The sequence below is a fragment of the Macrobrachium nipponense genome, chromosome 22 (assembly GCF_015104395.2).
Source record: "Macrobrachium nipponense isolate FS-2020 chromosome 22, ASM1510439v2, whole genome shotgun sequence".
Lineage (NCBI taxonomy): Eukaryota > Metazoa > Arthropoda > Malacostraca > Decapoda > Palaemonidae > Macrobrachium > Macrobrachium nipponense.
In genome coordinates this window covers 51,306,676-51,333,532 of record NC_087213.1, presented here as the reverse complement: position 1 = coordinate 51,333,532, position 26,857 = coordinate 51,306,676, and the positions used below count along the sequence as shown (strand labels likewise).

The following is a 26,857-nucleotide window of genomic DNA, read 5'->3' as shown; positions in this document are numbered from 1 at the left end:
TTTCTTCTCTAGACTTTCCTTTACGACATTGTCTCTCTCATTCCTTTTCTTCCTATTCAGCGCTTTCCTTTCCTTAATACCTATTCTTATTTCTTCATTGAACCAGGGTTGCTCTTCTATTTTTTCCTCTACTAGAATCTTTCTCCTATATGTTCTCATTAACTTGTCTTCTGCTACTTCTCTTATTGGTAAGTCCATTTCTGAGATTCTGTCCATGTCTTTACCTATTAAGATCTCTTCTAGTTTTTGAATAAAGTCATTTAGGCTGCCTTCATCTGTTTTGAAGTATTTTACTTCCTTCCATTTACCATGGTTGAGATTCTTGTTCTGTCCTTTGAATGTCAAGTTAATGGTAATTAGGTTATGGTCAGAGATATCAAATTCATTTTTGTCTTCAACAATTACCATCTCCTCAAAATTTTCATAGACCTTCTCATTGGCTAAAGCAAAATCTATTACATTTTTCATCTGCATCCTCTCCCATGTGTAGACTCCAATGCATCTGTCTTTTCTCCATTAAGTAGTATTATCCTATGCTCATTCATCCATTCTAGTATTATTTCCCCATTTCTGTCTGTATTCTGGTGGCCTAAGAAACGTACATGGCCATTAAAATCTTCTAATATTAATAATAATTCTTGGTCATTTATGTTTTTAATAATGTTTTCACATTCCAATTTTATTGCTTTATCTCTATTCTTATCCTCCTCTGTATTTCCTACTGATAGCATAACAACAAAATATTAATAATATTGTATATTTTACATTTAGCATTTTTAACTCTGTTATCACTGTTTCTATATAGCATCATTAACCCTCCTTTTTTGTCTTTCATCTCCCTCATATTTTCTATTTTATTGATACCTTTACTGAATGCTAATTTGTATGGAAACCTGTTGAGGAGAGATGAGGACCACGCTGGGAGACATACTATGGGGATGGAGGTTTAAGGAAGAAGAAAAAGAGGGAGACCAAGAAAGAGATAGAAGGACTGTGTGAGAGGAGACTTACATGAGAAGGGAATTGATGAGGCAGAAGCGCAGGATAGAAATAGATGGAAACGGCTCATCCGAAACGGCGACCTCATATAAAAATGGGAACCAGCTGGGAAGAAGAAGAAGAAGACTTAATGTTAATATGTCTAGTTTCTGATGAGTTTCAGTTAAACAAAATATCTTATTATCATTGTCTATAACACTTTCTATTTCTGCTAACTTTTGTCTAGTTAAACATTGTATGCATATAAATTTTAAACTGTAATATTCTACTTCCTGTAGTGAGGATTACGTCACGAAGTTTCGACGAAAGTTATTTTTTTTCATTATTTGTGATACACCTGCCATGACTGATAAACACTATATTAAAGGAGAGTTAAATAACGGAATAGAAATCGTATTCTGTGAGACCGAGCTGAATTAAACTGCACCATTTAGAAAGAGACAATATTAGACTGACTGCGACCTCTACCGTGAGGTAGAGTTTAAAACTTTGATGTTATTGTTGGATGTCCGCATAACGTTCAGAACAACTAAGATTTTCTGCTAATTTACGACGGTAAGACGAAAATTAAACGCATTTTTTTTATTCCGTGTCGTGTATTAAGGCTCTGCAATGCGTTATTTCAACACAGAATCGTTTAAATGGCGGCGCTTGACATTTTTAAATGGCCGGGTCATAGCTAGTAACCCTATGCGATCATGGTCGTAGGAGACCCTATTTTAACGTAGCATAGGTATTTAATTGAAATCTAGATCAAATATATTTTAAATCACTAGTATCTATACCCTTTAGGATAACCTGAAATAGACCTACACCTAATTGGATAACGTTCCCTCATATGCTTACAGATGTCGGCTTTGTAAATTGGGCCTAGGTTAGCCAAGGTTAGCTATGCCGAATGGCGTAACCTACTAGGGTAAAACACCGTAGGATACAGAGTGGACCATGTACGATCAGTGTGGACAATCCCAAAAAAAGTACATTATAACGCGTCCTGACATCAGTAATGGGCATCAGTCGCGACTTTGTTGTTGGTGAGAAACGGAGCTAAAGACCTCTACTCTCCTTTCGAAGTAAGTATTTTCTCCAAAGTTAGAAATTAAGGCCAAATTTTAAGATTTAAACAGAGGGAAGTGAAAACGGTGTCAAACGTAGGGTAAAAAACTGTAGGGTCCAGAGTGGACCATGTACAATCAGCGTGGACAATCCCAAAAAAAGTACCGTTTTGCGCACAGCACGATTTGAATACAATTATATATGAAATTTCATTTTTGCGCTCATATATCGCATTATTTATATATGATAATGATAATTTTTTTCATTTCTGATGGTTGCATACTAAACTTCAGGCAATAACAAAAAAAGGAGCCAAAAATGAACTCTTAATCTTGAAAACTAAGCGCGCTGTGATTTTTTGAAAAAAATATTTTTTCCGCTTCCGCGCTCACTCTGAAACACCTCCGGCACAAGGGAGACAATTTTTTTTTTACCGCTTCGGCGTAAGAGGGTTAGAGAGGCAGTCCCCGGTCTGGCGCCACAAAATCTGCGATTTATGGCACCACAATGGGCCAAGGTTCAGTTATCAGCGCCGTAAGTACACACCGAGTTATGGCACCATAACATGCCCAACAAAGGCGCAATTAACCTTTTATTGGCACCAAAAATCATTGAGTTTCAGTTAATGGTGACTTTCGCTCATCGGCCCCCGGCCGAGGATGGAACCCCCACTGATAACCAGGGACTGTCTGTACTTTTTTATATTTCTGTAACCATTGTACAGTGAGGAATTGTTATAACTAATAAAGGAAATACAACTGTGCAATGTAAACGTTAAACCATTCCATAGTTGAAAAAATTAAGTAAAAAAATTGATAATTACAATTAAAAGTTATATAATATATGCTATACAAAAACGGTAAATGGTGAGTTGATAATCATTCATTGAATAACATAAAAATGAAGTATTTATGATAAAACAAAGTTTTATGAATACTTACCTGGCAGATATATATATATAGCTATAGTCTCCATCGGTCCGGCAGATTTTTCAAAACTCGCGGCAACCGCCGAGTGGTAGGTGTTTGGTTAGGTGGTTAACAACCCTTACAGGGTGGTACTTGGAACCATTCCCATTTTCTATTCCTCAGATCATCTCTTGCCCAACCTGTCTCCTGAGGGGAGGTGGGTGGGCCTTAAAATATATATATAACTGCCAGGTAAGTATTCATAAAACTTTGTTTTATCATAAATACTTCATTTTTATGAATAGAAATTACCTGGCAGTTATATATATATATATAACTGCCAGGTAATTTCTAAGGGTTGTTAACCACCTAACCAAACACCTACCACTCGGCGGTTGCCGCGAGTTTTGAAAAATCTGCCGGACCGATGGAGACTATAGCTATATATATATATCTGCCAGGTAAGTACATATTCATAAAACTTTGTTTTATCATAAATACTTCATTTTTATGTTATTCTATGAATGATTATCAACTCACCATTTACCGTTTTTGTATAGCATATGTTATATAACTTTTAATTGTAATTATCAATTTTTTTACTTAATTGTTTCAACTATGGAATGGTTTAACGTTTACATTGCACAGTTGTATTTCCTTTATTAGTTATAACAATTCCTCACTGTACAATGGTTACAGAAATATAAAAAAGTACAGACAGTCCCTGGTTATCAGTGGGGGTTCCATCCTCGGCCGGGGGCCGATGAGCGAAAGTCACCATTAACTGAAACTCAATGATTTTTGGTGCCAATAAAAGGTTAATTGCGCCTTTGTTGGGCATGTTATGGTGCCATAACTCGTGTGTACTTTACGGCGCTGATAACTGAACCTTGGCCCATTGTGGTGCCATAAATCGCAGATTTTGTGGCGCCAGACCGGGGACTGCCTCTCTAACCCTCTTACGCCGAAGCGGTAAAAAAAAAATTGTCTCCCTTGTGCCGGAGGTGTTTCAGAGTGAGCGCGGAAGCGGAAAAAATATTTTTTTCAAAAAATCACAGCGCGCTTAGTTTTCAAGATTAAGAGTTCATTTTTGGCTCCTTTTTTTGTTATTGCCTGAAGTTTAGTATGCAACCATCAGAAATGAAAAAAATTATCATTATCATATATAAATAATGCGATATATGATAGCGCAAAAATGAAATTTCATATATAATTGTATTCAAATCGTGCTGTGCGCAAAACGGTTAAAGGTAACAAGTTACTGTTTTTTTCTTTGTAATTTACACTAAATTGCGATCATTTTGGTATATAACACATTGTAAAACGATAAAAGCAACACAGAGAAAATAATATCACAAAATAATGCATGAATTCGTAACGCGCGGACGTAAACAAATATTTTTTTCAAAAATTCACCATAAATCTAAATATTGTCCTAGAGACTTCCAATTTCTTTCAAAATGAAGACAAATGATTGAATATTACTATACTGTAAGAGTATTAGCTTACAATTGCAGTTTTCGACCATATCTGATGAGTTAAAGTTGACCGAATGTCGAATTTTTTTATATATATATTTTTTATATGCAATTATTTCGGAAATAAGAAAAGCTACAACCTTCAAATATTTTTCGTTTTATTCTACATGTAATTGCGCACATTTTCATATATAAAACTCTATGAAATGCCTAATATGAAACGGAGCAAATATTCCGAGAATGGTACGTACGCATTTCGGAGATTTGTGGCGGAGAATCCGCGCGCGGAGGGAAGGAAAGATTTTTTCTTAAATGCCCCATAAATCTAAATATTTTGCTAGAGACTTTGAATTTGTTTCAAGATGAAGATAAATGACTGAATATTACTAGACTGTAAGAGTTTTAGCTTACAATTGCGTTTTTCGACCATTTCGGTAGAGTCAAAGTTGACCGAACGTGTTTTTTTTTTCTATTTATCGTGATTTATATGCAAATATTTCAAAAATGAGAAAAGCTACAACCTTCAATTATTTTTGTTGTATTCTACATGAAATTGTGCACATTTTCATATAAAAAACTTTATGTAACGGCTAATTTAAAATGGTGCAAACATTACGACAATCGCACGTATGATTTTTTCGGAAGAGTTACCGCGCGGACGTAAAGAAAATGTTATTTTTTTCATAAATTCACCATAAATCGAAATATTGTGCTAGAGACTTCCAATTTGTTGCAAAATGAAGGTAAATGCTTGAATATTACTAGAATATAAGCGTTTTAGCTTACAATTGCGTTTTTCGACCATTTCGGTAGAGTCAAATTTGACCGAAGGTTGAAATTTTGGCAATTATCATTATTTATATGAAAATATCTCAAAACTGATGAAAGCTACAACCATGGGTTGTTTTTAGTTGTATTGTGCATGAAATTGTGCACATTTCCATATATAAAACTTTTTATAACGGCTAATTTTAAAATGGTGCAAACATTACCACAATCGCATGTATGATTTTTTTCGGAAGAGTTACAACGCGGACGTAAGGAAAAAGTTTTTTCATAAATTCACCGTAAATCAAAATATTGTGCTATAGACTTCCAAATAGTTGCAAAATTAAGGTAAATGATTGAATATTACTAAAATATAAGATTTTTAGCTTACAATTGCGTTTTTCGACCATTTCGGTAGAGTCAAAGTTGACCAAAGGTTGACATTTTGGCAATTATCGTTATTTATATGAAAATATCTCAAAACTGATAAAAGCTACAATTATGAGTATTTTATTGTTGTATTCTACATAAAAATGCGCACATTTTCATATATAATACTTCATGTAACGGCTAATTTACAATGGTACAAAAATTATGTCAAAGTGACAAAATAATTTCAGAGATGTGTCACAGATACTTTTTAGTGCGGCAAGAAAGAAATTCGCGCCTGTGCGCCTGCGTAACGATTGTAAACAAAACAACACCTTGATCCGTGAACTCCCAGCATCCCCCAAGGCGCGTGATTCAAAAGTTTTAGGCTGATAGGCCTATAAGTATTTTTCCGCGAATTTAAAAAAAAACTTTTGTAAGTCGACGTAAAATACGTCTAGTCGGCACACGGGAGACAAATAATGTTGACGTAAAATATGTCCAGTCGGCGTAAGAGAGAGGGCTAATAGGTGGTTCTTAATACAGGCAGTCTCCGGGTTACGACGGGCTTGGCTTACAACGTTCCGAGGTTAAGGCGCTTTTCAATTTTATTCATCAGAAATTATTTCCAGGGTTACGACGCCTACAATGCTCATCTGCCAGAAGAAATATGAACCAAAAATGCAAAATCATCAATATTTGAAGGTTTTTTGGATGAGAAATGCAATAACAATGCAGTTTACATAGTTTTCAATGCACCCAAAGCATTAAAAGTAAGGGTTTCTTACGATTTTTGACGATGTTCCGGCTTACAACGATTTTCAGGTTACGACGTGTCTCAAGAACGGACCCCCATCGTAACCTGGGGACTGCCTGTAATTATAAGAAATAGCAGTAAATCAATAGATAATCCTAAAGTTTGATAAGTCTGGTGGAATGTGTGACAGTTTGCATCTAGCCTACTGAACATTTGCTTGTTCCGACACGGCATACAAACCTTCGGTCCTTTTACAATAGGAAGATACTAGCGGCAGCTGGATAGGTCGTAAGCTTTCGAACAAGGGGTTCGGTAGTTAACTGCTTGTCCGACAGGCGCGCGCGCGCGACTGGGAGGTAAACAAACCACTTTTGCTTTCGGCCTCACAGTGGATGGACGTGTGTGTTCGCTCTCTGCCCGCTGCTCGTCGTTTGCTTTCTAAGTTTGTTTGTAATTGTGTATGAAAGAGCTTGTAAGTACAATTATTCTCTCTTCTCATATTAATTACTCCTGCAAGTGAATAATGATGGAATCTCCTCGCCTCGCTACCCCAAGGAGACTTTGCCCGGGTATCGAAGGGCGCAAATGCGGGAAGTTTAGATCATTCCCGGAGATTGACCCTCATGTTTTGTGTGCTCGGTGCCGGGGGCGCGAATGCACCCGGGCCGAGCCCTGTGATGTGTGTATTGACTGGTCGGAGGCGCAGTGGACATTGTATGAGGGCAGGAAGAAGCGAAGGCCTGCAAAGGAGTCGTCGGAAAGCTCTCCCGCGACTCCTTTGGTGACGGACACTTCGTCTTCTTTCCTGCCGCCCGCTCAACTTCCACGTCTCGCGCCTTCCCCTTCGGGGGGGGTGTCTAGGTCCTTCTCCTCTCCCGACGTGTCGAGTGTGGAGGAGGGCGCTAGATACCCCGACGTAGAGTTGTATTCGGGGTCCTCTATCCGCTCGTCTTCGCGCGAGCGGGTAGAGGATCCTTCTAATCACCCGACTTTTGCCTCCTCAGGTGCGGTTGCCGTGAAGGATGACCTCGGACAGGTGTGGGCATCGTTGGGACTGCAGGGCGTGCCGAGTGTCCAGGGGCTGCTCTATCATCTCGCTGGCTCCGTGGCGGTTACGCATGCAACGGTCACAACCACCACCACGACCCTGACAACACCCGGCTACGCGTCACCTCCTCATCTGGTGTACACCCAGCACGCGGTCTCTGTAACACCCACAACATCGGTGCAGGGGCCAGTCGCCGTAACTCGGGGGAGTGTGATGCCGCCACCTGGGTTTGCCGTGCTGCCGCGACCGGACTTCATGTGCCCGAAGAGCTCGCCCCTGGACCTCCCACCGGTACCGATGACGTCTGTGCCGCTGGTTCGACCAGCTGTACCACCCTCTCAGTCTGCCGTACCTGCCGTGACCACCGCTGCTGTTCCTGTTCCTGCTCCTGCCGTCTCTACTGCCGTTCCTGTGATGCTCGCACCTGCTGATGTTGTTCCTGTTCCTGGCGCCGCTGCTCCCGATGCTGGTCTGTTCGGACAGGTACGTCCGGGCCCTGTTGCTTCGGCAACAGCAGCCCCGGCTCCGTCCTGGATGACAGACCTGACGTCGGTCCTGAGGAGGTTGACGAAGAAGAAGAAGAAGAGGAGGAAGGTGTCGTCGTCGTCTTCATCGTCTTCTTCGTCGTCGTCGTCGTCTGCCGCCTTCCCCTTCCCCTTCTTCTTCTAAGGCTCCCCCGCCTAAGAAGAAGAAGGTCGCCCTCCCCCCCCCCTAAGAAGTCTCCTTCGGGAGCTTCTAAGGGCCCGTCTCGCTCTGGTGAGACGGGGGGTTCTTCCGCTGGTCGCCCTGCTCCTTCGGGAGCAGGACCCGTCTCTTCTCCCGCAAGGAAGAAGACTACGGGGACCAGAGGGGTGCCGGCTAACACCGGCACTTCCTCACCTGCTGTCAGTGGTTCGGCCACAGCAGCAGGATCCGGCTCGGCCGCTCGTGCGCGAGAGGTACCGAGTGTACGGTCGCCTACCAGCGACCGTGCAGCCAGGAACCAGACCTCTGAGTCCGCTCAGCGTCAGGTTCACGGCACGGAGCGGAAGACTGGTGACAGCCGCTCACGCGACTCTCACCAGACCAGCTCTCGCTCTCGCGGCGAGCAGCTGGCTACCCGGGCGGACGTGACGGTCCATGACCGGCCACGGGCTGAGGCTGGGAAGAGGTCCCCCCGTTCGTCGGCACCAGCCACGGCTGGTACCAGCGAACTGACGCACCGTGAGGATACGCACCGGTCTCACCGTGACAGTGGAGCTCGCCGGTCGCCTGACCGTCGCTCTCACAGAGAGCGATCGGGTACGGCGACCAGCACCAGCTCCTCTGACACACGAGACCGGGCCGCTGTTCTCGGTCGAGCCGTTCTCCACAGCGAGACGGCTCGACTAGGTCGCAGCTCGATCGCCACCGCGGGTTGACGATCGCCTGCAGTCTCCAAGCCCGCTGGTTCTGCCAGTGAGCGAGGAGAGAGCGTCAGGTCTGCCTCTCCCATACCTTCAACCTCCTCGGGTTACACCGGGAGGGGCGAGGTATTGAGGAGTGATCGTGAAGGGTGCGCCCTTCAGGATCCCGCCACGTCGTCGTACGTACCAGGCTCGGTTCTCGGACCAGCCAGGTCGTACGCACAGGTGGTTGGAGGAGAACCGAGAGGGGGCTGTCGCTGCTCCTCTCCTTGAGGGAGGAGGGTCTCGGGAGGTGCTCCTGTTTGAGGGACTGGACGGTCCGACTCCACAGGATGCAGTCACTCCAGAGATCCAGAGGAACTTTGCCGAGGTTATTGCGCTGATTCGTCAGCACAACGACCTCGGGGAAGGATCGCCGCTCCCACCATCCGAGCCGACGTCCCGGCTCGAGTCGTTCTGGGGCCCGAAGAGGGAACCCAGACCGACGGTGGGTTTGCCGCGATCAGAGCTGGCTGACTCAGTGCTGGACCAAGTCGAATCGCTTGTCTCTGGACAGGACGGTTCTCTGAAGTCTGGCAGGTCTAGCAAGCTACTTCCACCTCCTCTGCTACGACAGCGGCGGTTTTACGTGCCATCTGAAGATCCGATGCGCCCAAAACAGGTGAACCCGGAGTTAGCTAGGCTGACTCCGGGTGTCTCTGCAACAGCTCCTGTCCGAGAACCTGTGGTTCTCGCAGCAAGAGGCACTAGGCCTGGAATCTACCGCCATGGCAGCTTTCCAGGCCGTCTCCTGGCTAGATCTGTGGTCCCTCACAGTATCTAAGGTCGCAGCCAACTCCGGGGGAATTTCTCCCGAAGATGACTCGGCCTTCAGGAGACTTTGCCAGTCTGGGGGAAGAGCCATCTCTTTCCTTGCCCACCAGACGGTGAACCTGTGGGCCAACCTGGTCCTCCGACGAAGGGACGCTGTCCTTACTCGGGTTTCCAGGGCGGCCGGGCGTGAAGCGGCATTGGGACTTCGAAACGGACCTTTACGGAGTTCCACGTCTCTCTTCCCAGGAGAGATGGTGGACGCTGCGGTGGACAGACGGCGCACTGATGACAGTGGACCGTCTGGTTCACCAGGCAGTCTCGAAGGCTTCTGGGCAGCCTCGGTACTGCGGGCCAAGTCTAAGAGCTCGGCTAGCGCTTCCTCGGCTGCTAAGACGGTTGCTGCGTCGAAGCCCCGAGGAATGACTCTGTCTTCTTCGACTTCTAGCAAGGGGGGCCGTAACCAGCCCTCCTCCCAGCCCTCCTCATCCCGTGGAGGCTCTGGGAAGAAGTCGAAGAAAGGGGGGAAACGCTAGGGACGGCGTTCCCCCTCACCTGCTGCCGGAAGTGTGTGCCTGGCCAGCCATTGGGCAACTTGGCAGCGCTACGGCGCCGAGACCTGGATTGTAGATGTCCTTCGGGAGGGATATCTATTACCCTTCGAATCTCGGCCACCCCTCACCTCCAACCCGGTCCAACAGCAGTCGTATGTCCCCGGGTCACCGAAGGACGTAGCACTCAGACAGGAGATCAAGACCATGCTGAGCAAGAGAGCTGTAGAGATCGTCACGGATCAGTCACCGGGCTTTTACAGTCGACTCTTCCTGTGGAAAAGTCTACGGTGGAGGATGGCGCCCGGTGATAGATCTCTCTCCCCTGAACCGGTTTGTTCGCCAGACCCGGTTCACGATGGAGACGGCACGCTCAGTGCTCGACTCCATCAGGGAGAACGATTTCATGCTTTCAGTGGACTTGAAGGATGCGTATTTCCAAATACCCATTCATCAGTCCTCCAGAAAGTACCCTCCGCCTTCATCCTCGACGGGACGGTGTACCAGTTCAGGGCACTGTGCTTCGGTCTCTCAACCGCCCCACAGGTGTTCACGCGAGTGTTCACTCTGGTGTCTGCTTGGGCCCATTCGCACGGGATACGTCTGATGAGGTATCTCGACGATTGGTTAGTCCTGGCGAGCTCCCAGCTCGCAGTTGCTACAGGACAGGGATCGACTGCTCGAGTTCTGTCGCGATCTGGGGATCGTTGTGAACTTCGAGAAGTCCGATCTCGAGCCCAAGCAGAGGATGAAGTACCTGGGTATGCTGATCGACACGGTAGCAGGGCGAGTCTTCCCCGCAGACTCGCGGATCAGCAGATTCAGAGAGGCAGCCAACCAGTTCCTGTCTCGGCAGGAAAACAGGTAGCTCAGCGATGGCAAGTCGTGATCGGACACCTGTCGTCACTCGAGAAGTTAGTCCCTCACGGGCGTCTTCACCTGCGGTCTCTTCAATGGAGGCTAAAGGAGAGTTGGTCACAGGCGACGGATCCCCCAAGCTTTCCAGTGTCACTGACACAGGAGGTGAGGCAGGACCTAGCCTGGTGGCTCGACGACAGGAACCTCTTTAAGAGGAGTGCCTCTGCGCACTCCCCCCCCGGACATGCACGCTGTTCTCAGACGCATCGACCGAGGGATGGGGCGCACACCTGGAGGAGTTGCTGACTTCAGGAGTGTGGGACGAGAACGACAAGCACCTTCACATCAATGTACTGGAACTCAAGGCAGCGTTCCTCGCTCTCCAAGAGTTTCAGGACCGCTTGATGGGACACTCAGTGGTGTTGATGTGCGACAACACCACGGTGGTGGCTTACGTCAACAAACAGGGGGGCCTAGTGTCTCTCCCGTTGTACCAGTGACTCGGCAGGTGCACGAGTGGGCTCAGGCCACACTCAATAGAGCTGTCGGCACGCTACATTCCAGGGAAGAGGAATGTAGTAGCAGACACGCTCAGCCGTCGGGATCAGGTGATATAGGGACCGAATGGTCTCTACACCAGGACGTGGCGGAAAGGCTTTTCGACCTGTGGGGGCGACCAGTCGTGGATCTGTTCGCCACCCGGCACAACAGGAAGCTCCAGGTGTTCTTCTCGGCCGTGCCGGACCCATGGGCAGCTGCAGAGGACGCTCTTCAACACCCGTGGGACAACCTCTTCGCCTATGCCTTTCCCCGTTCAGCCTGATTCGCAAGGTGATCAGTCGAGCGCTGGTCACCCCGAATCTCAGGATGATCCTGGTGGCTCCCAAATGGCACAGGCCATTTGGTATCCGGACCTGCTGGCTCTTCTCGGCAAAGGGCGGGAGAAACCGAGAGAGATTCCCCCTTGGCACAACCTTCTGCCCAGCCACACGTCGAGCGGCTACCACCGAGCAGTCCAGTCCCCTACGTCTTACGGCTGGCTGTTATCCACCATCTCTTGCGAACGAGAGGCTTTTCTCGTAGCGCAGCAACAGAGATGGCTGGAAACGTCCGTCAGTCCTCTGCATTGTGTACCAGGGGAAGTGGGCCGTCTTCTGTGGTTGGTGTCGTAGACGGGGTCTATCTCCTCTCAGAGCCACTCTTCAGCAGGTAGCGGATTTCCTCGTGTTTCTTCGCCGAGAGAAGCTCCTCTCAGTCCCCACAGTTAAAGGATACAGAGCCGCCTTGGCGCTCGTCCTGAAACTGAGGGGGTTGGACATCTCGAACTCGTTCGAGATCTCCTTGCTGATGAGGAGCTTCGAGAGGTCTTGCCCACCCAGGGAAATCAGGCCCCCTGCGTGGGACGTGACTCTCGTCCTTAGGAGTCTGACTCGAACACCGTTCGAGCCACTCCGAGAGTCGTCAGACAGGGATCTGACCCTCAAGACCCTCTTCTTGCTGGCCCTGGCATCGGCGAAGAGAGTAGGGGAACTTCATGGTCTTTCCTATGATGTACGACACTCCAGGGGCATGGGGATCCGTGACGCTCGATTTCGTCCCGAACTTCGTTGCGAAGACTCAGAAACCGTCAGTCCCTGATGACAGGTTCGAGTCATTCACGATTCCCTCCCTATTGGACTTCACCGATAATGATGCGGATGAGATGCTGCTTTGTCCTGTGAGGGCGCTACGGCGCTATCTGAAGAGAACTCGACACCTCAGGCCTGAGTGTCGACGCCTCTTCGTTAGCACCGGGGTCACCAAGAAAGAAGTATCCAAGAACACTCTTTCATTCTGGCTGCGTGAGGTCATCAGGAGGGCGTATGAGGCTGATGGTAGTGACGACATCCGTACGTCCCGTCCGAGAGCTCACGAAGTCAGAAGTATTGGCCCCTCGTTGGCGTTTCGCAAGAACTTCTCCGTGGCGCAGGTCCTGAAGGCAGGGGTCTGGTCTAACCAGACTACCTTTACGTCCTTCTACCTTCGGGATATTGCCCACAGGTCCTTGGATACCTTTTCCTTGGGACCCGTGGTGGCTGGCTCAACAAGTTGTGTAGCTAACCCAGACCCTCGCAGGCTGAACAGCATCGAGTCCTGGTGTGACTGTGTGGAGGATGTGTGAGTGAGTGAGTGACTGGCTCTCTCTTCCATCTTTTCCTTCCCCTCTACCTGTGGGCAGAGGGCCATGTCGTCACTACGCTGGATGAGGACGAGATGCAGGTCAGCTATATGACAGAGCCCCATCCTATCCCTTTCACTAGGGATAGGAGCAGAATATCCACCACTTCCTTCTACAAGGGGGGGAAGTGGATGCCTACAAGAGTCAAACCCATGACTTTATATTTGCTCCTGTACAGGAACAGTTCTTGCATTGCTGGTACGAAGAGATGCGCATGCCCCTCTCATTAGTACTCGGTCCAGAGGTCTGACCATTGATCCTGCGGTGCACACCCCGATCAATCGGACAGAGGCTTGGATCCCTCCCTCGCTCTTACGACCAGGGAGGCTTCCAAGGTTGGGCGAACACCAGTCTGTTCACAAAAGACTCAGATTCCACCCCACCAAGAATGAGTCTTCCTATTGTAAAAGGACCGAAGGTTTGTATGCCGTGTCGGAACAAATGACAATTTGTCCAAAATTGCATTTTTCCTAACTATACAAACCTGAGGTCCTTTTACACATAGCCCCACCTCATGCCACCCCTCACTCTGCAGTTTTTGCTTGGGCCAAAGCAAAAGTGATTTGTTTACCTCCCAGTCGCGCGCGCGCGCCTGTCGGACAAGCAGTTAACTACCGAACCCCTTGTTCGAAAGCTTACGACCTATCCAGCTGCCGCTAGTATCTTCCTATTGTAAAAGGACCTCAGGTTTGTATAGTTAGGAAAAATGCAATTTTGGACAAATTGTCATTTCTGAGCATAGTGACAGCCACATATTTGTAGTCTGTCTCGTAATGGTCGTCAGCTTAGTTTTACCAGACCACTGAGCTGATTAACAGCTCTCCTAGGGCTGGCCCGAAGGGTTAGATATTTTTACGTGGCTAAGAACCAATTGCTTACTTAGCAGTAGGACCTACATCTTATTGTGGGATCTGAACCACATTGAGAAATGAATTTCTATCACCAGAAATAAATTCCTCTGATTCCTTGTTGGCTCGTAGTGGTCATAAAGTCAATTTGTCGTAAGTTGCATAGGTTGTAAGTTGATGTAATAATATCCTGCTATAGTATTACAGTACATCTCACATTGAATTGAATATGTTTGTTGCTAATTTTAGAGTTGCATATACATTACAATTTTGAATATTGTGTTATTCATATTTTCACCCAGTACTTTTATTTTCAGGAACTGCTGCATCCATAAAGATCCGCCAAGATGATGGCCTACGCTGACATCGAGGAGGATCTGGCGTATGGAGAGGAGGAAGGCGATGAAATATCCCCAGACATCTGGCAGGAGGCCTGTTGGCTTGTCATTTCGTCTTACTTTGATGAGAAGGGCCTTGTGCGACAGCAGCTGGATTCTTTCGATGAATTTATAACCATGACCATCCAAAGGATAGTGGAAGATTCTCCTGCCATAGATCTGCAGGCTGAAGCACAGCATGTTGGTGGAGAATTAGAGACTCCCCCAAGACATTTGTTAAAGTTTGAGCAGATTTACCTGAGCAAACCAACCAACTGGGAGAAGGACGGCTACAATTATAGCATGATGCCGAACGAAGCACGTTTGAGGAACCTGACATATTCGTCGCCCCTTTATGTGGACATTGTGAAAACAGTGATCAAAGATGGTGAGAAACCAATTGAACATAAAGAAGAGAAGATATACATAGGTAAAATTCCCATCATGCTTAGGTCAACCTATTGCCTACTCAGTGGTCTGACTGATCGTGATCTCCATGAAGTTAATGAGTGTCCCTTGGATCCTGGAGGTTATTTTGTAATCAACGGGTCTGAGAAAGTTCTCATTGCTCAGGAGAAAATGGCAACGAACACTGTGTATGTGTTCAGCATGAAAGACGGTAAGTATGCTTATAAGTGTGAGATTCGTTCTGGAATTGAACATTCAGCTCGTCCAGTATCCACTCTGTGGGTGAACATGATGGCCAGAGGTGGTAGTAGTGCTAAAAAGTCGGCCATTGGACAGCGTATTATTGGCGTTCTTCCTTACATTAAACAGGAGATTCCTATCATGATTGTTTTCCGTGCTCTTGGGTTTGTAGCAGACAGAGATATTTTGGAACACATTATTTATGATTTTGATGACCCTGAAATGATGGAAATGGTCAAGCCTTCTCTTGATGAGGCTTTTGTGATTCAGGAGCAGAATGTAGCCTTGAATTTCATTGGAGGACGTGGTGCTAGACCCGGTGTGTCAAAAGAAAAGCGAATAAAGTATGCCAGGGAAATTCTTCAGAAGGAAATGTTGCCTCATGTTGGTGTATCTGATTTCTGTGAAACAAAGAAGGCCTATTTCCTGGGTTATATGGTTCATCGACTCCTGTTAGCAGCCCTGGGTCGTCGTGAACTTGACGATCGTGATCACTACGGTAATAAGCGTTTGGATTTGGCTGGTCCTCTCATGGCACTGTTGTTTAAAGGCTTGTTCAAAATACTTATGAAGGAGGTACGGATGCATGCCCAGAAACTGCTGGACAAAGGCCAAGAATATGGGTTAGATGCTGCTGTGAAGCCAAAATTGATTACAGATGGCTTGAAGTATTCTCTTGCTACAGGAAACTGGGGAGACCAGAAGAAGGCTCATCAGGCCAGGGCTGGTGTATCTCAGGTGTTGAACAGGTTAACCTTTGCCTCCACTTTGTCACATTTACGTCGTGTCAATTCTCCCATTGGACGAGATGGTAAACTTGCAAAGCCAAGACAGCTTCACAATTCTCTGTGGGGAATGATCTGCCCTGCTGAGACCCCAGAAGGTGCTGCTGTCGGTCTGGTGAAAAATTTGGCTCTCATGTCTTACATTTCTGTAGGCTCTCAACCAGCGCCAATTTTGGAGTTCTTGGAAGAGTGGTCAATGGAAAATTTAGAAGAAATTGCTCCTTCATCAATTCTTGATGCCACAAAAATTTTTGTAAATGGTTGTTGGGTTGGCATTCACAGAGATCCCGAACAGTTGATCATGACGTTGCGTAAACTGAGACGTCAGATGGACATCATCGTGTCCGAGGTGTGTATGGTGAGAGATATTCGAGACAGAGAAATCCGTATCTATACAGATGCTGGACGTATCTGTCGCCCGTTGCTCGTGGTGGAAAACAGCAAATTACTACTCAAGAAAAGACATATTGATCTCTTGAAGGAAAGAGAATATAATAATTTCAGTTGGCAGGATTTAGTTGCGAGTGGTGTCGTGGAATATATTGACTGCTCAGAAGAAGAAACAATTATGATTTCCATGTCACTGGAAGATTTGGGTGTGGAAGAGGAAAAAACCTATTGTAACACATATACTCACTGTGAAATTCACCCTGCCATGATCCTTGGTGTATGTGCATCCATTATTCCATTTCCTGATCACAACCAGAGTCCCCGTAATACTTACCAAAGTGCTATGGGTAAGCAAGCTATGGGTGTCTACATTACTAATTTCCACGTGCGTATGGACACCTTGGCTCACGTGCTGTTTTACCCTCAAAAGCCTCTCGTCACCACTCGTTCCATGGAGTATCTTCGTTTCCGAGAATTGCCTGCTGGAATTAACTCTATTGTGGGCATCGCGTGTTACACTGGTTACAACCAAGAGGATTCTGTTATTATGAATTTGTCAGCAGTAGAGCGTGGATTCTTCCGTTCCTGTTTCTATCGGTCATATAAAGATGCTGAAACCAGGCGCTCGGGCTTACAGGAAGAAAATGTATTTGAGAAGCCATCCAGAGATACTTGCCAGGGAATGCGGCATGCTATTTACGATAAATTGGATGATGATGGAATCATATCTCCAGGGATGCGTGTGTCTGGTGATGATGTCATCATTGGCAAAACTATAACCCTGCCTGAAAATGAAGATGAATTAGAAGGTCAAACGAGACGGTTCAGCAAGAGAGATGCCAGCGTTTTTCTAAGGGGCTCCGAAACTGGTATTGTAGATCAAGTCATGTTAACAGTAAATGTAGATGGTGACCGTTTCACTAAAATTCGTGTGAGATCAGTGCGCATCCCACAGATTGGTGACAAATTTGCCTCCCGACATGGGCAGAAGGGAACGTGCGGTATCCAGTACAGAATAGAAGATATGCCTTTCACCGTTGAGGGCATTACTCCTGACATCATTATTAACCCTCACGCTATTCCGTCACGTATGACAATTGGTCACTTGATTGAAGCCCTTCAGGGGAAACTTGGTGCAAACAAAGGGGAGATTGGTGATGCAACACCATTCAATGATGCCGTCAATGTACAGAAAATATCAAACTTGTTGCAGGAGTATGGATACCACCTGAGAGGAAATGAGGTTATGTACTGTGGTCACACAGGCAGGAAGATGAATGCCCAGATTTTCTTGACCCCAACTTACTATCAGCGTCTCAAGCATATGGTGGACGACAAGATCCATTCCCGAGCAAGAGGACCTGTACAGATATTGGTCAGACAGCCTATGGAAGGTCGTGCGAGAGAGGGAGGCTTGCGATTTGGAGAGATGGAACGGGATTGTCAGATTGCACACGGTGCTGCGCAGTTCCTTAAGGAACGCCTTTTTGAAGTTAGTGATCCCTACTGTATTCATGTTTGTAATTTATGTGGCTTGATGTGTATTGCAAACTTACGCAACAATACGTTTGAGTGCAAGGGCTGTCGTAACAAGACCCAAATTTCGCAAGTCAGACTTCCTTATGCCTGTAAATTGTTGTTCCAGGAACTTATGGCAATGAATATTGCCCCAAGGATGATGGTGTTGAAGTAAAAACTTCAAAAAACTTCAAACTTTTTTTTTTTTTTTTTTTTTATTTATTCTAAAGGGTTGATTGGACTTGACTATTTTTTCTGGGTATCATACTTTTCCTCCTAAAGATGATAAAGATTCTGACATAGATATAATAACCTAAGTGTCAGGTTTAATAAATGGGATGGCTTTTACAATGTAATCATTTATTTTTTTATGCCACTCATATCTATGGTCAAGGTCCAAAGTCATTATTTGCTTACCTAGACAAAAATATATATTTTAAACCAGTATCAATTTTGTGACCTCAACATTTCTGTCAAATGTATATCTATTACAATGGCAATGTATGGATGTGATTTTTTTTTTTTTCAGCATTTACATATCTACTTTTGATGGCACAAAATGTCAACTGTGCTTTGGTTTTGTAAGAAATATTCAAAGCTTTCATGAGAAGAAATAAAAATATTTTATTGTAGAATTTGTATGGTCTATCACACTATAATGGTACAGCATAGAATGCTATTGTTTTCCTTATATTTTGTAGGTAGGTACAGTTCAGTATACTACTGTGGTCTCAGGCATTCTGGGTGAAGCATTTATTGACAATTTCTAGTGCTTTTTTCCAGCCTTGGTTGTTGAAACCAATTTATAGGATTCTTATCTTGAAACATTTTGGTCTCGCGATTTCAACTCATTTTTGTCTTAGTGTACTTGAAAGTATGAGATTTATTCAATTATCATTATTATATGTATATTTAGGTATTTGAAATAATTTGCCATCATATTGTACAGTTTAAGACAAAGTGAAGGCTTTCAGATCAGCCCAGTATCTTGGCTGTTGTTCAGATCAGCCCAGTATCTTGGCTGTTGTGAGCATTATAATCATAAAAATCATATTCATATTGTGCAAAAGACTTACTTGAGAAGTGTGTTCATTACTGTACTGGATTTCATAGCCTGCACACTTTTTGTTAGCATTGCTTGCTGGTCTTTCATTTTGATTGGAAAATCTGCCTACTGTTGTGTTGTATGTTAGAGGCAGTTACCATTTTGTTTTGATGTGACATAACTATTATGGGCAGAAGGGAACACCATAGAACAACCAGTTTTAATTTTTTGTTTTTGTTTCTCAAGCCATGCAGCAAGCAACCCATTGCTGTTTACAGCAGACCTCAAATTAAGTTTGCTGCAAGATTTTAAGTTCTGATTATATGTTATGAGGTAACTTACTTCCTAATCTCACAAATCAGTGCCTAATACTTGCTGACCCTTAGAGTTCTGTGCAAGTAGAAATAAGTTGTAGAGCTCTTGTTATTAGAGACAAATATTCAATTGTGGTTATTACGGATCTCCTTGTAATAAATGGTCTTACATCAAAGTGTTATATGTCAAACAGCAGACTATTCTTAGATTACTTGCAACGATAGCAGCACTGATCACTGGAAACAAAAGCATGTGCATATGTGAAGTGAACACTCATCCGTTAATAATTCTTATACATGTCAAAGGGACAATGATACACACACTTTAGTATAAAACTTCATTCAGAATCATATACAGTTTCAAGAAATAAAACAGCAATAGTGTCATTTACAATCACTCTCTACAAAGACAATGCAGTGTTCCATGGACATTGTGTAAATATCTGAGGAAGCCCAAACTGATCCCTCAGATTGAATAAATATTGTCCCAGAAATTATTACTGCTTACAACCAGTTAGGTAGAATGAGTGGAAATAGCAAAATCCTTGTTAACAATGATACCAAGTTGAACGACCAAGTTATGCAAGAGTTCAGTACCTGCATAGCATTACAAGGCTACTGATTATTATTGTGTAATTACTGAAACTTGAAGACAAACTTGTTTAAACCATAAGGTAAAACTTAAGGCAATAAAATATCCAAAGGTGGCAAGATTCACTTTGGAAACCTGAACATGAATGGACTGCAGCTAGATTCTACCCAATCAGCCTCTTTCTCTATGGTAACTGTGACTATCATAAATTGTGAACAGTATGAACCTCCGTTTCACATTACAATAATCTATAAACCAGTGAAATATTTCATAGTTATGTCAAACCTCACAACCAAGTATATTAATATGCATTTAATAGTGTATGAAGGAAAATATAGTTAAATGTAGTAGTATATGGTTTCACAAGAAATGTATAAATTTTGACAAACATAATTCATGGAACGAGATGAGATGTACTGAGGAATGTGGTTATTTAGAATCCAATGTAATATTACTCACTGCAGAATTTGACATTAGTATACTACATAGTACTCAATACTTCAATAATGCAAAGTCTACGGCTACATCTGGTGAATAATGATAATTATTTCAAAGTAATTTTGCAGGGCACTGAGCCACATTTCTACACACTAAAGGCATGGAGAAAACCAAATGGCAAAGACTGTCATATTGAACATCTGGTACTGCCCAAAGTGTGCTGCAAAATGGACACAGTAACCAATCCAATCTTTTAACTTTTCATCTGTACAATCTCATCACTTCAGCCCAAAATCTTTGAGTGCTATTTACTCCAGTTTTTGCTTTCCAATATAAATAACACACTAGGCCACTCCAAGGAGGGTAGAAATGCATTTCAGTGGTCTGGTACTAAATTAAAACCAGAACAATAACAGTGATAATGATTTGAAAGAAAAAAATGTAGTTTGATGGATAATAATCAGATGATTGCATATATGGAGTGACTAAGTAGTCAAGATTAAACCACATAATGTAAAACAGGTAATCAAAATTGTTACTACTTAACAAATATATAAATGTTTCATATATAGTCCAAACTTAATGTTTTCTTCAAAAACTTTTAAAAAACTGTAAACAATCAAACACTACCTAAATATTTCTACACACAGCTAGAAATATAATGTCAATCCATCACTATTTTATGTACAAAACTCAAACCCTTCCTCAGGCTGCCATTATTGATATGCATACTTTATATTACCAAAAGCATGAGCAAAAATATCATACTACAAAGCATGTGGAAAGTAAATAGACCAATCCAATCCAGCATATTCTAATGAAGTAGGTTCATAACCTGAAGGGAAGGGAATCCTTCTTAGTGTCCAAATTTTACTCCTCCTCATCCTTTTATGATGTTCCCTATTTCAATGGAGAATTGAACCCTTGTTCCCAATGATATTACATACAATACTTCAGCAAAGCACTCACTAAAAGTCCCGCAAATCCTCCCAAATCTAACAATTGGGAAAAAAGTGGGAAAAAAGTAACTATTTTGTTTTAGGTGTGGTGGTCAACGATAAAACTTGTTGATGGAAAACTAGACAACAGCATACATTCTGCTACACTTGAAATTGGAGGATTCCAAACATGTCAATAACAATACATACACTTACAAACATGGAAAACATTTCTGGCACAATGTCAAACTAAAATACATATACAACTCTGTAAAATTCTTTGCTTCCTTTGACTCATAAAACCTTGGGTAAATAAAATAATTCTCAAATTTTTATTCAGAACTAAATGGGCATGACAGCTGGGCCATTTGCAGAAGTCCAAAAGGGCTGCTCTGAAAAATTTGCGAAAGGTGATTGTTGGATGTGGAAGAGTTGAACAAGAGACCAAGGGCAATATGAAATACCATAAAATATAAAATGGAAGCAACCCTGTTTTGGGGAGGGGTCAGCAAAAGGCATGACTACATGAAACACAGTAGCGTACACTGCAGGCATCCTTAAGAACACTTCGGATAAAAACAACTAAAAATGTGGAAAGCAAAACTATTGCATGGTCAATAGATACAGTGGCAGTCAGTATTAATCTTGCATATGGCAAAGTAGCTAACACACCAACCTTTCACTCTTTGTACTACATACTATATATATACATATATCTGGAAAGTAGCCCGATTACTGAGGGCATAACAAAACGTCCTGAACTCAACAGAAGTAACACCAGAGAAGTTTTACTGTTTTGCATAAACAATAAATGGAGTATCATTCAAATATGGTAAGATATATATCATCTTGAGGTAATTCAATGATAACAGTTATTACTGTACTGATTAATGGTGTGACTTCAATTCACAAAAAGATCTATTGTGTCTGAAAGTACGCTAATTCTTCGGCAGCAACAGCACTGCGAACACTTGCATGTAACCTGCCGTCCCAAAAGTAATTATGATTAACATGAAACCAATTTTTTTTCTTTTTTAAGAAGCAAACATTAACCACACTAGTAATGAATAACACTTTTTACTTATCACAGGTTCCAATAATAAAATAAATGTTTACCTCCTGCCTTTCTTTAAATGCAAACCACACACCCCTGTATTTTCCCTTACCCTATAACATACACTATATAAGAAGGATCTCTTTAGCATAGCCTCTATGATAATAGAACCCTTAATTATATTTCCATGACCTACGCATACATGTTGACATTCATTTACTGTTAGGCAAGCAATACCTTGTCTTCTCACAAATGTGTGTACAGCACATGAATGTCAATCCTCATTCTGATACAGTGTGTGTCACAAACCAGTGTCCCAAAACCTTTGAAAAATTAGTAGTAATAAGTTTTGAAAAGCAGAGCGAAATTTATGCTCTCGATAATATGCAATCTCAAGACATAAACCTGTAATTGTTTTAATTAAAATTAGGTTCTGTGGCAAAAGATATGTAAATATTTAATGTCCTTCCTGAACAATACTGAGTCCATTTAAAAAAGTAATCCCTCATGAAACAAAGTGTTCTTGAAAGTGTAGGGGGATGCAAGAACTTTTGATCTGGCTAGCGTACATCCATGCAGTTTCTTTCTAAAGTCTCTGTAAACATACATGAGTCAAGAAGCATCTTTTTGAAAGGTGACAGCTATGGAAAGTTGACATGAGATTCAAATATTTTTTTTTTAGAAGACTTACTGTTCAATAATTTGGCAAATCATAGAGACTCACCTTCACTTTTTCTTTGTAGAAAAAAATGAGAAGCCTGCATAATTTTTCATGACCACAGACATTCTTTTTCACTTGAAAAATATAGTGACTAGTATCACAAATCTGTACAACACACTAAGATGCACTGTAGAGACTAGGTGCTTCTATCAAAGTATATAAATACAAATTATGAAAACCGACTTTACATTATCACAAACTATGCTTCAAAAGCAAGTTAAAAAATGAATGACTGCAAACAGTATTCTAAAAGGAAAGCAGACTTACAATTTTACTTATTTTCTACATATAATGATGGAGTTTGATTGCCTAATATAAAAGCACAGCAAGGGCTGCCATGCCACAGTAATATTTTTCTTATTCTTACGATGTCTTTCCAATTTCCACCTTACGTTGTAATGCCCTATGGAAGTTATACACTCCAGAATCTATCAGCCCTGCTACAGTAAAAACACCACCAATAATGGCACACAACCCTGTTAGAAAGTGTCCAAGAGACTTTTTCTTTTCTGTGTACTTCACCATCATTGGTGATAACTCGTACGTAAAGAAAACACCTGGGATACCAGTCTCACCCATTCCCATCTGAAGTGACTTTGAGTGCTGAGTAACAGAAAACTGGTTTGTAGCAAGTGTTGAGCCATCAACCTTTTCATATGTGGTAGGTACAACTTTAAGATAATAATTTACAGATCTGGGCCCCTTCTCTGTATTAAATTCTGTTCCATCCATAGGATTCGTTTTCCCTGGAATGTTGATGCCAAAACTCAAGTGGCGAATGCGATGCGACAAGTCAAAGTCAGACGTCCTGTACTGTGCAACATCGTGGATGTGGAGGTGATTGTGTTGAAATGATTTTCCTGGAGCCAGATGGAAGTTTCCCCCAACACGATTGACTTCCAAGTAACCATAAATTTGGCATCCTTCTTTCGGAAGCTCTGTGGACTCTACCAACTTCCCTTCTTCAACACACTGAGCCAAGTTTCTGAGAGGTGGAAGAGCCCATCCTTTGGTTCGGTAAGCTTCTTTGACTTCATCGCAAGTGTTACAGCACTTGTCAGCTGCACCGTAACAACTTCCGCACTTGGGCTCTGTTGAGATTTCTTCTGCTGTTGTTGTCTTGTTGTCTGCAGAAATGTCTCGCTTGACTACATGGCCGATATGTTCTTGCCTCTCAGGATCATCAATGGGCCTGCCTTCCAAATCCAGCTTGCGCTTGTAGATATTATGCTGGATGTTTACATGCTGCTCACCGCTGAGATCCATTGCATCCAAACTTAAAAGATTGCAAGGTATTCTTGGGAAAACAACATCAAGGTTGATGCGGAGTTTGCTTCCACGTGTCGTATCCACAAACAGATCCTCTGCTATGCGTGGAGTGACAAAGTCATACAATTCTGATAAAAATAGTAAAGTCATGACTATCACGGCTATGATGGTTACTGCAGCACCTGAGAAGGTCTTCACTTGGAAGTCCTCAAGAGTTTTCGGATAAGCATCAAGATGTCGGAGTTTTTCGGCTACAGATTTACTGATTGACACCATTTTAATGATATACTGTAGAATAAAAAATGAAGAAAAATATTTGCTTGATGCTGGTACTTATCAGGTTTCTCTAGTATTCGCTACTTGCTGATTTCACATATTCCAACCTGAAAGAAAAAAAACTACTATACAACAGTGCCATGCACAATATATAATAATATTCAATTGTAATATAATATTAAATACATACTAGTAGAGTGTAAAATAATTTTGCTTCAAAATCATCAGGAATAATGGCATAAATTTTACTGAGCTTTCCTGTAGAATTTAAAAATATTTTCATTCATTGTAACACTGGAAATTACAAGTCGTACAAGAAAAACATCTATGATCAATTGGTTTCTATAAATAATTTGCCATATTCAGTAGTTGCTCCTCTTCCACTAAAACCACACCAATTGTTTTTCTGTAATATTTGGTGAAACTTGAAATGTCATTGTACAGTTGCAATGTGCAGTGTTGTATATTTCAAAACTTTATTTTTAGTTTGTCAAGTAATACTGTTTGTTCGTTCATGTGTTACATTGTTGCATCGTAATGCTTCCATGTCATTTTTATAAGAACCTATTCTCAAGTTAAGGTTGTGACTAGTTTTTACTATTTCCTCATTCTCAAAACTAATACAACTTTTGTTGTGCAACTCACACTTCAAAAGTTCAAGCAAAGATCCAAAGCATTATAAGAGATTAACAGATTGTTGCATAACAGATTAAAAAAAGTGGTCACGGCCGACTAAATTTTATGGGGGAAAACTGTTTAGGTGAAACTAAAGGCTATTTCTGCACCCACCTAGTTCAGTAACTATCAGTTTATGTGCAAAACAGGCACAATTGTCAGTACCAGCCCCTTGGGGGATGAATGTAAAAACATAAAAAATAAGATGATGAATGTAGAAACAAAAAAATAAGATGATGAAAGAAAGAACATAAAATATAAGACGATAAATGTAGAAACCAAAAAATAAGATGATAACAGTAAAACATAAAAAATAATAAGATGATAAACATCATAAACACAAACAAAAGACGATACACATTATGGTTGCTGTCTGGTGGGAACCAGGCTGCGGTAGTAGTCTTCAGTTTTACCATTATTTATTAATGCTTATGGGCCCTGTCACTAATGTAGGCCTAAATAATCCTAAGCCTGCTGTAGCCTAAACCAGTAAGCTTACCCTCCTAAGCCTGCCGTAGCCCAACCTCCTACAATTGCCGTAGCTTAACCGTTAACCTCCCAAACCTGACGTAGTCTAACCTACTACAGTTGCTGTAGCCTAAACTACTACGGTTGCTGTAGCCTAACCATTAACCTCCTGAGCCTGGTGTAGCCTAACCTCCTAATCCTGTCGTAGTCTAACCTTCTAAGCCTGACGTAGCCTAACCATTAACCTCCTCAGCCTGATGTAGCTTAACTGGTTAATCTCCTGTGCCTGACATAGCCTACCCCTTCTAACCTCCTGAGCCTGCCGTAGCCTATCCCTTCTAACCTCCTGAGCCTGCCGTAGCCTATCCCTTCTAACCTCCTGAGCCTGCCGTAGCCTATCCCTTCTAACCTCCTGAGCCTGCCGTAGCCTATCCCTTCTAACCTCCTGAGCCTGCCGTAGCCTATCCCTTCTAACCTCCTGAGCCTGCCGTAGCCTATCCCTTCTAACCTCCTGAGCCTGACGTAGCCTAACCATCTGGTAAACCTCCCATATCCTAACCTCCTAAGCCTGCCGTAGCCTAACCTCCAAAGCCTGACGTATCCGACTTACTAAGTAGGTAGGTAGTAGCCTAAGCCTGCCGCAGGATACGGCCGTAACCTACTACCTATAGGCTAGGTAGGTAGTACTAGCCTACCTATCCGAACGAAAGTAGGTACCTAGGTAGGAGCCGAGGAAGAAGACGACTCACTCTCTCACTCAACCGCCGAAGGCTTCTCAGAAGTGTAACATGGGGGAGGGGGTTAATTATTACTTCCGGCGCCAAAAAACAAACCCGTCTTCGTGTCGGCAGGACCTTTTGATGTTGATTACGTGGACCTCCCCAATTTGTTTATTGTCAACAAGGTGTAACCACGGAGATGGTATGACAAGTTCTAGACGTCGTGTTGTGTGGCTTATTTCTTGGCTGCCATCTTACTACTCCAATGGGCTGATATTAAATGTAAAGTTTCTTTTTTTAGTTATTTTATAAGATAACAGTTATTATAAGCGTTTTTTATCATTAAGAGTATATGCGTTATTGACACTCGTCGTTACCCTACTCCAATGGGCAGGTAATAAATTCAAGGGGTTAATTTTTATAGTTATTTTGTAACATAACAGTTATTATAAGCGTTATTAACACTCGTCGTTACCAATGGTCATTTTTATCATTAAGATTTTAAGCGTTATTCACACTCGTCGTTACCAATGGTAATTTTTATCATTAAGAACATAGGTGTTATTGATGCTCATCA

The 26,857-nt window shown here is 43.0% G+C and overlaps 2 protein-coding genes across 7 annotated transcripts; one reads left to right on the top strand and one right to left on the bottom strand.

Annotated features, from left to right (window-relative positions):
- Positions 1 to 1,407: 1,407 nt before the first annotated feature.
- On the top strand, positions 1,408 to 17,988 carry LOC135198632 (DNA-directed RNA polymerase II subunit RPB2). The gene is made up of 2 exons (XM_064226399.1): positions 1,408 to 1,554; positions 14,371 to 17,988. The coding sequence occupies exon 2, from the start codon at positions 14,401 to 14,403 to the stop codon at positions 17,944 to 17,946; it is 3,546 nt and encodes a 1,181-aa protein (XP_064082469.1). The 5' UTR covers positions 1,408 to 1,554; positions 14,371 to 14,400; the 3' UTR covers positions 17,947 to 17,988.
- Positions 17,989 to 19,454: 1,466 nt separating this feature from the next.
- Positions 19,455 to 26,554, bottom strand: LOC135198633 (endoplasmic reticulum-Golgi intermediate compartment protein 3-like). Of its 6 annotated transcripts, none has more exons than XM_064226405.1 (2): positions 26,416 to 26,554; positions 19,455 to 24,525 (listed from the first exon to the last, which is right to left on the bottom strand). In XM_064226405.1, the coding sequence occupies exon 2, from the start codon at positions 24,416 to 24,418 to the stop codon at positions 23,237 to 23,239; it is 1,182 nt and encodes a 393-aa protein (XP_064082475.1). In that variant the 5' UTR covers positions 24,419 to 24,525; positions 26,416 to 26,554; the 3' UTR covers positions 19,455 to 23,236. The 6 variants fall into 6 exon arrangements, with proteins under 6 accessions (XP_064082475.1, XP_064082471.1, XP_064082473.1 ...); XM_064226401.1 differs by having other exon boundaries at positions 26,257 to 26,508; XM_064226403.1 differs by having other exon boundaries at positions 26,311 to 26,508.
- Positions 26,555 to 26,857: the final 303 nt, after the last annotated feature.